General features: G+C 43.4%; 1 protein-coding gene across 1 annotated transcript in view; it reads left to right on the top strand.

Moving 5' to 3' along the window:
* Positions 1-8114, top strand: part of COL22A1 (collagen type XXII alpha 1 chain) — a 197227-nt gene extending 189113 nt beyond the window's left edge. The window contains exons 59-62 of the mRNA XM_033156119.1: positions 2280-2346; positions 3578-3760; positions 6899-6976; positions 7723-8114. Coding sequence (XP_033012010.1) covers positions 2280-2346; positions 3578-3760; positions 6899-6976; positions 7723-7910 — 516 coding nt within the window. The 3' untranslated portion in view covers positions 7911-8114. The remainder of the gene's footprint in view (positions 1-2279; positions 2347-3577; positions 3761-6898; positions 6977-7722) is intronic.
* Positions 8115-13087: the final 4973 nt, after the last annotated feature.

Raw genomic sequence — 13087 nt, 5'->3', positions numbered from 1 at the left:
CTACAACTAATCCAGAATGTGCCAGCTAGACTGGTGACTGAAAGAGGCTGCTGGGACCATATAACACCAGTCCTGAAAGACCTACATTGGATCCCAGTACGCTTCCAAGCACAAGTCAAAGTGCTGACCTGTGCTTTCCCCCCTAAAAAATATGTTTAGGAGTACTCTCATTTTGACTCAAGACAATCACCATCTTATAGTTCGAATTGCGGAAAATAAATGCAGTAAATGGACAAAAGTACAAAGATTCACAAAATGTTTAGGGGTATGCATACCCCTAGGGGAAAAAAAGCACTGGTGCTGACCTTTAAAGCCCTAAATGGCCAATACACCCAAAGGAGCATCCCCACCCCCATCGCTCAGCCCAGACACTGATGTCCAGCTCCGAGGGCCTTCTGCCAGTTCCCTCACTGCAGGAAGTGTGGTTACAAGGAACCAGGCAGAGGGCCTTCTCGGCAGTGGCACCCTCTCCATGGAATCCCCTCCCACTATATTTCAAGGAGATAAGTAACTATGCAACCTTTCATAGAAATCTGAAGGCAGCCCTGTATATGGAAGTTTTCAATGTTTTATATTTGTTGGAAGCCACTTGCAGTGGCTAGGGCAACCCAGTCAAATGGGTGGGGTACAAATAATGAAATTGTTGTTATTATAATAATAACTACAGTGCATCTCAACATAGTGGGGAAGACTGGGGCCAGGGGACCCATGTGCTTGCCTAGCCTATTCCCATGGTGTTTCTAATTGTTCACTGGCAACTCCGAGACCCTTATTGCTCTCTTGCACCAGGATTGAAACTGGACAGCCCTTAAGCTAGAGGAATGTCCTCTATAAAATAGGACACTTGAACAGCCTTAAAGGGAGTTGCATCCATGTCAAGAGTCCCTCTGCCCTTAACAGATTGCTGGTAACAGTGATAGTGAACTTGACAATAAGAAAAGAACATTTTCTGTTGACATTGACTCATGGCTGTGATTTTGATTTTGCCTATGTTTGTTGCTTCCACTGAAGGGACCAGACCCTGTGTGAGCAGAATGCTGTCCAGTCTGGACACTGTACCATGGCATCTGGATTGGAATGTATAACTGTTGTCTCCTGGGTTTTGCTCACCCCAGATGTCATAGAGGCCCCTGTTTTTTAACATTTTTAGTAGCTTGTAAGAGTCCCTATTGGTTGTGGGTTTTTTTTTTGTTTTTTGAGGAAGGGGTTGTAGGGTGAGCACTCTTTTATCTTCTCACACAAAAAACCAAGAATAACCACCAAATACCTGCACCTCCCCACCTCAGAAGGAGGACGGGGAATCCCCAACATAGAAGCATATTACAGTGCCAACCAAATACGCCATATAATCCCATATATACCAGAAGATGAGACAAAACAATGGATACACCTAGAGAGTGACATAATTGAAAATATCTGCACCACAGCATACCCACTCCTCCCAAACAAACTAAGGAAAATTCCCACAACACTTTAACAGGTACACACAAACCATGTTCAAAGCATGGAAAACAGAAACAGGCAAACTATCCCCAACCCCAACCCCACTAACCTCCCTGGCCTATCACCCATTATTCCACCATGCAGCACAAAACCTCCAAATAAAAACCTGGCAAACCAAAGGCCTATATCACCTAATAGACTTTTATAAAAAATAATGTGACTCATGACTACTGGCCTCATGCTACTCATCGTGACTCATGACTACTGGCCTATGAAAAAAACCTTCTAGAATTAATTTTTCATGAGCATACATGGGGAAAAATATTAAGTTGCACCAATGATTATGAGGGTTTTTTATTTAAAAAAAAAACACAGAGAGAGTATTTTTGGAGATCCGTGCAATTGCCGTTTTTCTGCTAATTGGAAAATAAGGACATCTATTACCTTGAAAGGTTCCCGAGACTTTCTTCAAAATGGAAATGCAATATATGGAGATAATTTCCACACATGTTCAGTCCCACTCCTAATATAACAGGACTTGCATTAAGCACTGAGCAGCTCGGAAGGGGAGTAGAAGAATGAAACTCTCATTTATCCAAATCTGCACAGAAAAGATTACAGGCAGTTAGCATGTTATTACTTGAGCCGCAATTTCAAGAGGAAAATGGAGGTGCGTTCCAGGGTCAGCTTCACACTGGAATTTGCAGAAAACAAATTACCGGGTACTCAAATCTCCCTATCATGTAAGCCACAATTTTTGTTTGAACACTGAACCCTTCCTTCCTTCCTTCCTTCCTTCCTTCCTTCCTTCCTTCCTTCCTTCCTTCCTTCCCTAGGGGGACACTCCATCAGTGGAAACTCTGCGAAGGCTCATCCAAGAAGAGCTAGGAAAACAACTTGATGGTGAGACTGACTACAAAGTGACTGAGATACCCCCTACATGTACAATATGGTTGCAAGAGAGCTAGATGTGGACGTGGGGAGGGAGAGACGGGAAGGGGAAGTAGGAGTCAGGGCTCTGACAGGGAAGGAGAGCCCTCGCATCAAGCAGGGACTGGAGGTGAGGCGCCTCTTCCGTCTGCCCACTTGTGCAGGGGGGGAGGACGCAGAGGGGGTAAGCGGGGGTTCCGCATCCCGTGGCTTTTATGCTGGGCAAAGAACCGGAAAGAGTCATTCCCGGACTCTGCCGAAGGATGAGCTAGACGTACTTTTTGTTGCTGCACTGTACATATCTGCACAATAAAGAAACTTAGTTTTAGAAACCTCGGCGTCAGGCTGGTTACTCAGGAGCAATCACTGAAAACCCTTACACACACACACACACACACACACACACACACACACACACATGGGTAGCAACTAGACCTGGACAGAGATGGTTCAGCCAAGATTGGGGACGAGATTTCAGCGTGTGGGTTTGTGAAATGGACCAAAAACTTATTGCTTAAAAAAAAGTATTCATCTCACTACCACTTGTGCTCCAAGACTTCCCCTTCTTTCCCTGTCCTCCACCATACCCCATTCACCCTCAAAATCTTCTCAAGGGAATTGGAGCAGCCTCCAGGGAAGGCTATAGGGCAGGAAAAGAGAAAGTCAAATTCCTGTTCCCTGAAGATGCATGTTCACTTTGATTCAATACAGAGTTCAACATCCTGAGAATTATAATTTTTGTTGTTGTCAAAAGAATAAAGTTCCTAGTACTAAGTTTGGATAGGTTTTCCAGTAGTTTTAGGTGAGACTTTAGTACCTTTCATATTACTAACCTCTTGACATGACATCAAAATCAAACTAAATAATGAAAAACAGGGGAACTATTGCAGATATCTACAGGTCACTGAATTAAGCTTTCCTGGTGCACAATTTTGAAAATGAAACACAATATTAAACAGAGTATCAAGGGCCCAATTTATACTGCATCCTAAAAGGACTAAGGACAAGAATGTAGAATGAGGTTTTGTCCAGGAGCCCCAAGGATTTCTTAGATAAAAAAAAAAAAAAAAACAAGCATTTGGGGAACAGCTGATAGGGGTAAGGAAGGCTTGCGGGAAGTTATTTCTCAGGTCATTGGCTCCAACATTTCCTCTTCTTTTTCCAGACTCCCATACATAATAATCTTCTCTATGTTTTCCTGCAGCCAGACTGCCCTACCTCATAAGCCAAATGCAGCCAGCCCATGTCAAAGCACCTCAAGGTAGACCAGGGCCTCCAGGAGAACCTGGTAAGGAAGGCCCTCCAGGCAGAGGAGGTCCTCCGGGAGAACCTGGCAGGCCTGGACAGCCTGGTTCAGAAGGACCAGCAGGACCGATGGGCCCCAAAGGTGAGTGAGCCTTAAGTATGGTGAGCAGTGATTAGGCTGATATGGAGAACTCAGAATTAATATTTGCAAACAGTTGGAACGAGAAGAGAGTTTCTGCAACAGGAAATGATGAATGTTGACATTCTAAAGCTAGGTCAATCTTGGAATAACAAGGTGTTGTTGGCAGCTGTCTGTCTTGAGAGTCTCCAGGAGAGAAGTCAAACCACAGCGCCTGCTGTGGCTGCAGAGACCAGTAACTCGTAACTGCTGCTTCCTGCATTCTTAGCAGCACTGAAGTGACCTCCCTGGGGCAGAAGCCTGGGCAGTGTGTATGGAGGTCCTGGGCTGCCCAGACTCCAAGACCCCCTCTCGGCCTTGCTGATGTGGTCAAGAGGAAAGCAGAGCAATATGTTTGGCACCAGATTGGCTGCAGGTGTTGCCATCATCACCATCATCATCATTATTTAATTTGTAAAACAGTGCTAAAAGGCAGCTTACAATATGAAAAAGATTTATAGTTACAAACATAGCAAAGTATTCATAAAAATAAATAAGACACATCAAAAACTACATAACCAAACTGAACAATTTCCACATAAATTGGAGCGTCTCCACTCCCATCGTTCAGCCCGGACACTGAGATCCAGCGCCGAGGGCCTTCTGGCAGTTCCCTCACTGTGAGAAGCAAAGCTACAGGGAACCAACCAGAGGGCCTTCTCGGTAGTGGCGCCCGCCCTGTGGAACGCCCTCCCAGCAGAGGTGAATGAGATAAATAACTACAGTGGTGTCCCGCTAGACGAAAATAATTCGTTCTACGAGTTTTTTCATAGAGCGAATTTTCCGTCTAGCGAAGCGGCAATGGAGCGCGGAGGTTTTTGCGCCAAAAAAAAAAATCGTCTTGCGAGGCAGCCCCATAGACTTTTTTGTCTTGCGGGGCAGCCTTCCGCTAGACGAATGCCTTCATCTAACGAGTTTTTCGTCTAGCGAGGCATTCGTCTAGTGGGGCACCACTGTATCTGACATTCAGAAAATACCTGAAGGCAGCCCTGTTTAGGGAAGTTTTTTACCTGTGATATTTTAACGTATTTTAATATCTGTTGGAGGCCACCCAGAGTGGCTAGGGAGACCCAGCCAGATGGGCGGGGTACAAATAATAAATTATTATTATTATTATTATTATATTATTATTATTATTATTATTTAATTATTATTATTAAAATAAAGAATAGAAAAAATATCAATAACAGCAAAAACTCCTGACAAAACTTTCCCCAAAATACCCCAGTCCTTGCTGGGCAGCAGCAGTTCTTATGAAGCCCTAGGCCAGGTGGAGAGAGGGCAGGAACAGGGCCCTCTGGTTCCCAGCAGGTCAGACTTCCAGAAGGAGGCATGGAAAATGCCATCCAACTGTTTCACAGACTTCAGTCCAGATTTGTGTAGGGTTTACTCCTTAGAAGAGTTTGGATTTGATATCCCGCTTTATCACTACCCGAAGGAGTCTCAAAGCGGCTAACATTCTCCTTTCCTCCTCCCCCACAACAAACACTCTGTGAGGTGAGTGGGGCTGAGAGACCTCAGAGAAGTGTGAATAGCCCAAGGTCACCCAGCAGCAACAACAGACAACATGGTAATATAGCAGGATGTATAGAATAACGCGAACCGTGAAAGTATTCAATCATATATATATGTGCAACCGGAGGAGATGAAAATACATAGCAAATACAAATGTCTCTGAAGAGCCGGATAAGGCTCAAAAAGTGCAACGTACATGTGCAAAGAGTCCAATGTAATAAAGTGCTAAAGTCTCTCAGGCGTCCTTGTCTGTCCTCCGATGGCAGCTGGCTTATGTTACCTCCGTTTCACTGGTGTAGTTTCTTCAAGGGACGGACTTCATCAACATGTTCATACACTAAACTTAACAAGGCTGGGACGCTCACACACCTCAACGGTTCCTGATTGGGAAAGCTGCTATGTATTTCATCCCCTCCGGTTGCACACACATATATATGATTGAATACTTTCACGGTTCGCGTTATTTCTATACAAGGTCACCCAGCAGCTGCATGTGGAGGAGCGGAGACGCGAACCCCGTTCACCAGATTACGAGTCTACTGCTCTCAACCACTACACCACACTGGCTCTCCTTAGCCTTTTCTTCTCCCGAAGATGCCCAGCAGTGCATTATTTCCTTGCTATGCCATGGCATTTTCACACCCTAAAATGTATGCAGTACATGGACGTAAGTGCAATCAAGCTCAACGGGGCTTACTGTATGGGATTACTCTCTTTTTGTCCATTTTTAACAACAGGAAAGTATAAACCTCATAAAGACAAGTAGTTGTTTCTTTTTTAAGTCCAAAAGCTTTTAGGGTTTTTTAAAATCTTTTTCCTTTGATTTGTAACCACCTTCGCATTTTTATTTTTATTTTTTAAATAATATTTATTAAAGGTTTTTTTCCAATTAAATCCAAATTACAATACATGATTAAATTTTTCCAAACTCCCCTTTCTCTCACCAAGAGGAGCATACAAAACAAACCCCCCTCTCACTGGGGTGATCAACAATTCTTTCCAATTTAACCTACTTACTTTGCACATATCATCTTTGCCTTTTTCGACTTCCCCAATCCCCCCCATTGATTTACTTTTCCTCCTTCTCACATTTTTCTTAATAATTCTTTTGCTAAATAATTATTCATCTTACGCATCATATTAATCATTTTAAGCTATCCTCTGCATTCACTATATGCCTGAACCTCCATTGCCTAATTCCAATTTCATTACAACCACCCATTTTAAATTAATTTCCTTTTAACTCTTCCCCCCTCTTTCCTCCTATACCTCCCTACAATTATATTTCTTATTTGTTTATCGTTATCCATTACCAAACCATATGTCTGTACCATAACATAAAGAGAATTCCATAAAGACAGTCAGTTTTCAACCCACGCCCACCCTTTCAACTTCCAAAACCCCACAATCCTGGCAAACTGGCTTCTGCTCCTTTCTTTAAGTCCAAAAGCTTTTGGCTCATTATAGAACAGAGTGGTAAATGTTAACATGCTGGAGAGCAGAATAATAACAAAATGGGTCCCTAGTCAGGTTCCTTTTTATCTTCTGAACTCTGCTGCTCAAATTTTGTTTCGTTCTCCCCACCAGGTGAGAGAGGAGACAAAGGAGAGAAAGGAGATGCTGGTGTTGGCCAGAGGGGAGAAATTGGTCCCCCAGGAATTCCAGGTGAGTGAAGGGATGAGCAGATCTGACTTGGCATGATAGAACGCAGGCATTGTCAGGGACTGGCAGGACTCCAAAGAGTGTGGGGGCAGGGGCAGAGGACCAGGTAATTTATGGAGCTTGACACTGCCTGCAACTCAAAAGCCAGCAGAGGGGAATAGAGTTAGGACAGTCTGAGACAGAGGAAGGCACAGTCAACAGATGGGTCAGTAGACTCCACATCTTCCCCTGCCCCCGCTGTCTCCTAGAAACAGGGGGGGACTTGGAAGTGGGAAGAGCAGCAGTGACTGCCAAGCAGGAGAAGTCTCAGGTTGCAGGAGCACAACCTCTCAAGGGAGGGTATATAAGCCAGCAGAGGGGTGGGGTTTTCCCTGTTGCTGCAGTTGCTCTGCAAGGCCCTGACCTGTGGACAGCTGCCTAGAGGCTAGAAGTGTGTCTCTCTCTGTGTGTCCAGAGCACTGCAGAAGCTGCAGTGCGTGTTTCTCTTGTCAGTGAAAAACTTTACTATCACACATGTGCTTTGCTTATGGCCATGAGATGCACATGCCATTCTGGTACCCATCAGACTTTTCACTGTGAAGATTCTGCCATGGGTGGCTTTGGTCCAGCTTTGTTTTTCAACCGCCTTTAGACAACAAGCTCATTTTGCAGGTGAAGCTGCCTTATCCTGAGCCATACAGACACCGGCGCTATTTGTCAGACTGGCAGCACGTGGCAGTGATGCTTACCCACAATGCTTTGTCCCCTAGGTGTCCCGGGTGAACCTGGCTATGGCAAAGATGGGATTCCAGGATCGCCAGGCCCCCAGGGTGAAGCTGGCGTTCCTGGACTGATGGGTCCCCAGGGGCCACCGGGAGCCAATGGACAATGTGACCCCTCTCAGTGTGCTTACTATGCAAGCCTGGCTGCCAGGCCCAGCAACGTCAAGGGGCCCTAGAAGGCAAGGCCCCAAAGCCCACGGACCTCCTATGGACCTAAGTCTGAAACTTGAAGGAAGCAAGGAAATTGGGAGGCCTTGCCTGTTTTCCCTGATTCTGTTTCTTTTCAAGAGGCCTTGTAGACTATTAAAACCATCCAATGCTGCCGGTCGGTCAAGTTTATCATAAATAAGAAGTTATAAATTGCTATTCTTTTATGAGGTGAAAAGTGTTCTTTGTTTTGCTTTTGTTTTCTCTAATATCAGGGCAAATTCAAACTTTTTTTAAAGGAAGATATTATATATATATATGTCAATGAAGTATAGAAAGAAAACCTGTTAGAGCTGAAAAGTAAGACATTTTGGCTGTTGGTTGTTTTTTTTAAATTCTTATTATAATCATCTCTGAAGGCCAAGCTAGGGGTGCAGTAGAGACCTGGAACTGAACAATGTGACAGAAAGAGGTAGCATCCTGGCTGCATAAGTCATAAGTGGCAGGGGGAGATTAGGAGCAACGATGTAAATTTGTACACCCATTACAATCAGTTTCTGGAACCAGATATTTATTTAGCTGGAGCTACCTCCCGTCTGTCTAAAGATCATAGATGTAATTATTCAGGGCTTTGTTTAGCCCAAGTTGTAAGGCGGAGGGACTTGCTAATATTAAACAGTATGATAGAGGGAGATCGGCCCAGGGTATATACCCACTTTGCAGAGCATGATGGAGGCAGTGTGATATATGCAAATTGTGAGATCACAATATAATCTAAGCTTGTCATTCGAAGCCTTGGATGCTCCTTGGTCCATCTAGGCAACATTGCTTACTCGCGGAACAGCTCTCCCGCATTTCCATCAAGAGTCTGTCCCAGCACAGTCTGGGACTGAACCTGCTTCCTGCATGCAAAACAATTGCCCTGTCACTGAGCCCTTCCACTAAAAATAAAATAAGACTCTACGTAGTCTTCATGGATTTGAATATAGGATCTAATTAAATGTGGACATGGGAATCTGCCTTCTGTCAAGTCTCACCATTGGTCCATCTTGCTTAGCATTGTCTATGGTGGCCTGTAGCAGGTCATCGTTTCAGACAGGGAGCCTGTCCCAGGAGAAGTCTTCAGGCATTGAACCTCGAACCTTCTGCATGTAGTGCAAATGTTCTACCATATAATCTACAGTCCTGCCCTTACAGGCCTTTGGCTTGTCAGCTGCCCGTTCACCTTCCCATACACTCCTCCCTGGCCACCGGCTTTTCTCACCCAAGTCTGAAGGTTTAGCCGGGGGGGGGGGATGTCTCGGGTGAAGGGAAAGTGACTGGCAGGAGAAGAGTGGGTAAAGTTCCACTTTCCCCTGTGTGCTTCTTCTGTACCACTTCCGTTTTCCAATGATTAAGCAATAGCCCATGAATCAAAGAATCAGGTCTGTAACTCAAAATCTGTCTTTGCCCTCATCATTTCCTAAACATTTCTTGCTTTATTTTCATCTGAGTGTCCCTAGCACAACTGCATCCAGTCATTATTAAACAAAATGACAGAGGAAAAAGTCATTTTCTTTGAACTGCCCCGAGACCTCCGGGTATAGGGCAGTATATAAATTCACTAAATAATAAAATAAATAATACATTAAAGTGAGGGAATATATGTAACAAGTATTTGCTTCTGCAGCAAAATGTATCAGTCCAAACCCATTTTTTTTTACTTCTAGTTCCTTGATTTGGCTCAATTCCCAAAGGCTTAGGGTGAGTGGGTAACACTGTAAACTGGTTAATTTGTGAGTTGAAAACAACAACAGCACATTTTACCTGTTTGCTCAGAAGTCAGTCCCACTGCAGTCCTGCCTGTTGTCCTTGAAGAATGAACTTGGGATGTTAGGACTGCATCTTTAATATCACATACCACAGCATATTGGAAGATTTTCCTGAAGCAGTGAAATGGTTGGCACATGTCTGTCTTGGGAGACAATGGAGGAGTCAAGCTGTTGGAAGGTTCCAGAGCCTGCTGTGGCTGTTGAGACTGATACAGGAGAGACATGTTTTGTTGCAGCTGGGGAAGAGGAAGGTGCTGGGTTGTGCTGCTACAGGTGCTCCATGGCTTCTTCTCTCTGCACTCCTCCCAGCGGTCATTCCTCCTCTGGTCACTGCGATGGATGCTCAACCTGTCTGTCTCCAGGCACTGTGGTCTTCTGCGAGGGATTCCCACATGGTGGGGTTGAAGTTTCCAACATTCATGTTATGTTTGCAGACAACTTTGTAATGCAGAGTTGGTCTGCCAATGGGCCTGGTGTCTGAATCCAGGTCCTTGCAGAGCATGTAAAGCAGTGAAAGAGCTGGCATTAATTTTGCTGGGTGGGTGGTTGTGGTTGGTAGAGGAAGCCATTCCCAGGGACGAAGTTGAATTCCAATGCTGGAATCAACCTAAGAACTGCCTGGGAGGGATGAGAGCATCCTTACGCTGGGGCGCTGCAATCAGGATTGCATCCGGGATGCTGAGAGAAGCTAGTCAATCGGAAATCCTCCCATAGACTCTGCCAGATCAACTCCACAGCTCTAGGAAGATGCAATACTACTGGATCCATTAAATTCTGAATGTCAGCTCACCAGAATCCCACTGCAGGCAGATAATCATTCCCAGTTTGGGTACCTAAGATCCTTTTTGGAAAAAATAAATAAACTGGAAATACTGAATCTGAAACCTCATGCATGCAAAGTGGATGTTCTATAATGGAGCTTTGAGCTCCCATTTGTGCTATGCCATGGCACAAATCTCACCAATACTATTTGGCACCCATTGTCTTCTTGTTTACAAATGTTTTCTTTGCCAAAATTATAGTAGCCAAGGGGCAGCCATGTGGTTGGGCTTTCATTTCCCCCTTTGTTAAGTGAACTTTGTTAAGTGGATTCTGAAGCAGCAATAGATACAGTTGTGGTGGAGAAGTGGGACAAGTCCATGCAATAAGTTTATCATTTCAACGGAAGAAGCTCTTAGACTGTGCTGTTGATTTAGTGTTAAAGACAAATGTTATTTATATATATTTTAAAGGTGCTATTTTTATGTGGGCTTTACGGCATCAGTGCTTTCATTTTTTATTTTTTTTGAAAAATGAAACAGTACAATATGTGGAGTGTCTAAATTATTGTGATTGTAGCAAGCAGGCTCTATTCCAGATAATTATGATGCCTGTGTTGTCTCTGAAGGAGAAATCTCAGAAGTATTTTGATGGCAAATAAATAACTTAGCCAAAATGTTTTAAGGGAGTTTGATTCGCAGCTTCGTCTCTTTCTTGTTGGACTAAATATTGGGGATGGGGGGGCATTTTGCTGGTGATGAGTTTTTGTTTCCTGTCCTTTGTAAATGGTTCCTTTTGCAACACTGCCTCATGGTCCTATTTGACGAAGGCTGTGATTTCAGTGGGATTATTAAAACCTTTCCCACCCACGTGCCCGTTGCATTTGTGTGCTGTGCTGAATTTCTGGCACAAAAAGATTGCATGCATCTGAAACCCTTTCCTCTCAGAATAATTTCAGGCTATAATGTATGTACATGTCATTTTGCATTATTTAATAAAATTAAATATTCAAAAAAGCACCATTTATCCTTATGGGTAGGCTACCAGAGGCATGCACACAAAAATGCGTATTTGTTTTCACGCACACATTTTTAAAGAAAAAATAATGACAAATGGATATGTCACTGGGCCCAATGGAACTTAAGGTTTGAAAAATCAGAAGCCGATATGGATGTATTTGTCCATCCTTGCTAATAAAAGACCAGCCTTTGTAACTTGCTAAATGAAATATTTCATATATTGTTAAATACACATTTGGTGACACAGACATTCAGCTTATCTCTCCACCTAAATCCCAAGTTTTAGTTGCTGTGTTTTCAAGGAATGGTTTTTATTGCATTTTTTTTATTATGAATGTTTCTATTTTAATGTATCGAGAGGATTATATTATAGAGGTTTATATTCTAATGGTTGAGTAACAGGCTTTTGTCCTTGCAAACTTCTTAGAAGCCTATTTTGACATCCAGCGTTATATAGTAAGCATATTATTGCAATGCGCTCAGCATGGGGCTGCCCTTGAAGATGACTCAAAAACCTCAATTGCAGTGGCCATATTACTGGTTAGGGTTTCATTCCACTCTCACATAAATCCTGTTTCAAAACAGCTGTATTGGTTACCAGTTCATTTCTGGGCCCATTTCAAGAGCTCACACCTCCTCTCTCTCCCTCTCTCCCTCCCTCTCTCTCTAACATTTTATTAATTTTCCAAAAACAACAACAATACAAAATCAAAACTAAACATAACAAACTGACTTCCTCCAGTCCCTTCCTTGGTTCCATTATTTGTCAACATACCACATGTCCATTGTAAATTTAAAAACCATTTAAATTACTTATTGTCCATTCATAATAAAATTACAAGTAGTCCTAAAATCATCATGCAAAAAGGCTGGACTGGATGAATCCCAAATCGGAATTAAGATTGCCCGAAGAAATTTCAACAACCTCAGATATGCTGATGACACAAACTTGATGGCAGAAAGTGAGGAGGAATTAAAGAACCTTTTAATGAGGGTGAAAGAGGAGAGCACAAAATATGATCTGAAGCTCAACATCAAAAAAACTAAGATCATGGCCACTGGTCTCATCACCTCCTGGCAAATAGAAGGGGAAGAAATGGAGGCAGTGAGAGATTTTACTTTCTTAGGCTCCATGATCACTGCAGATGGTGACAGCAGTCACAAAATTAAAAGACACCTGCTTCTTGGGAGAAAAGCAATGACAAACCTAGACAGCATCTTAAAAAGCAGAGACATCACCTTGCCGACAAAGGTCCGTATAGTTAAAGCTATGGTTTTCCCAGTAGTGATGTATGGAAGTGAGAGCTGGACCACAAAGAAGGCTGATCGCCAAATAATTGATGCTTTTGAATTATGGTGCTGGGGGAGACTCTTGAGAGTCCCATGGACTGCAAAAAGATCAAACTTATCCATCCTTAAAGAAATCAGCCCTGAGTGCTCACTGGAAGGAGAGATCCTGAAGTTGAGGCTCCAGTACTTTGGCCACCTCATGAGAAGAGAAGACTCCCTAGAAAGACCCTGATGTTGGGAAAGATGGAGGGCACAAGGAGAAGGGGATGACAGAAGATGAGATGGTTGGAAAGTGTTCTCGAAGCTACTAACATGAGTCTCATGAGT

Source organism: Lacerta agilis, chromosome 7, assembly GCF_009819535.1.
Source record: "Lacerta agilis isolate rLacAgi1 chromosome 7, rLacAgi1.pri, whole genome shotgun sequence".
Classification (NCBI taxonomy): Eukaryota; Metazoa; Chordata; class Lepidosauria; order Squamata; family Lacertidae; genus Lacerta; species Lacerta agilis.
This window is presented reverse-complemented; position numbering and strand designations above follow the sequence as displayed.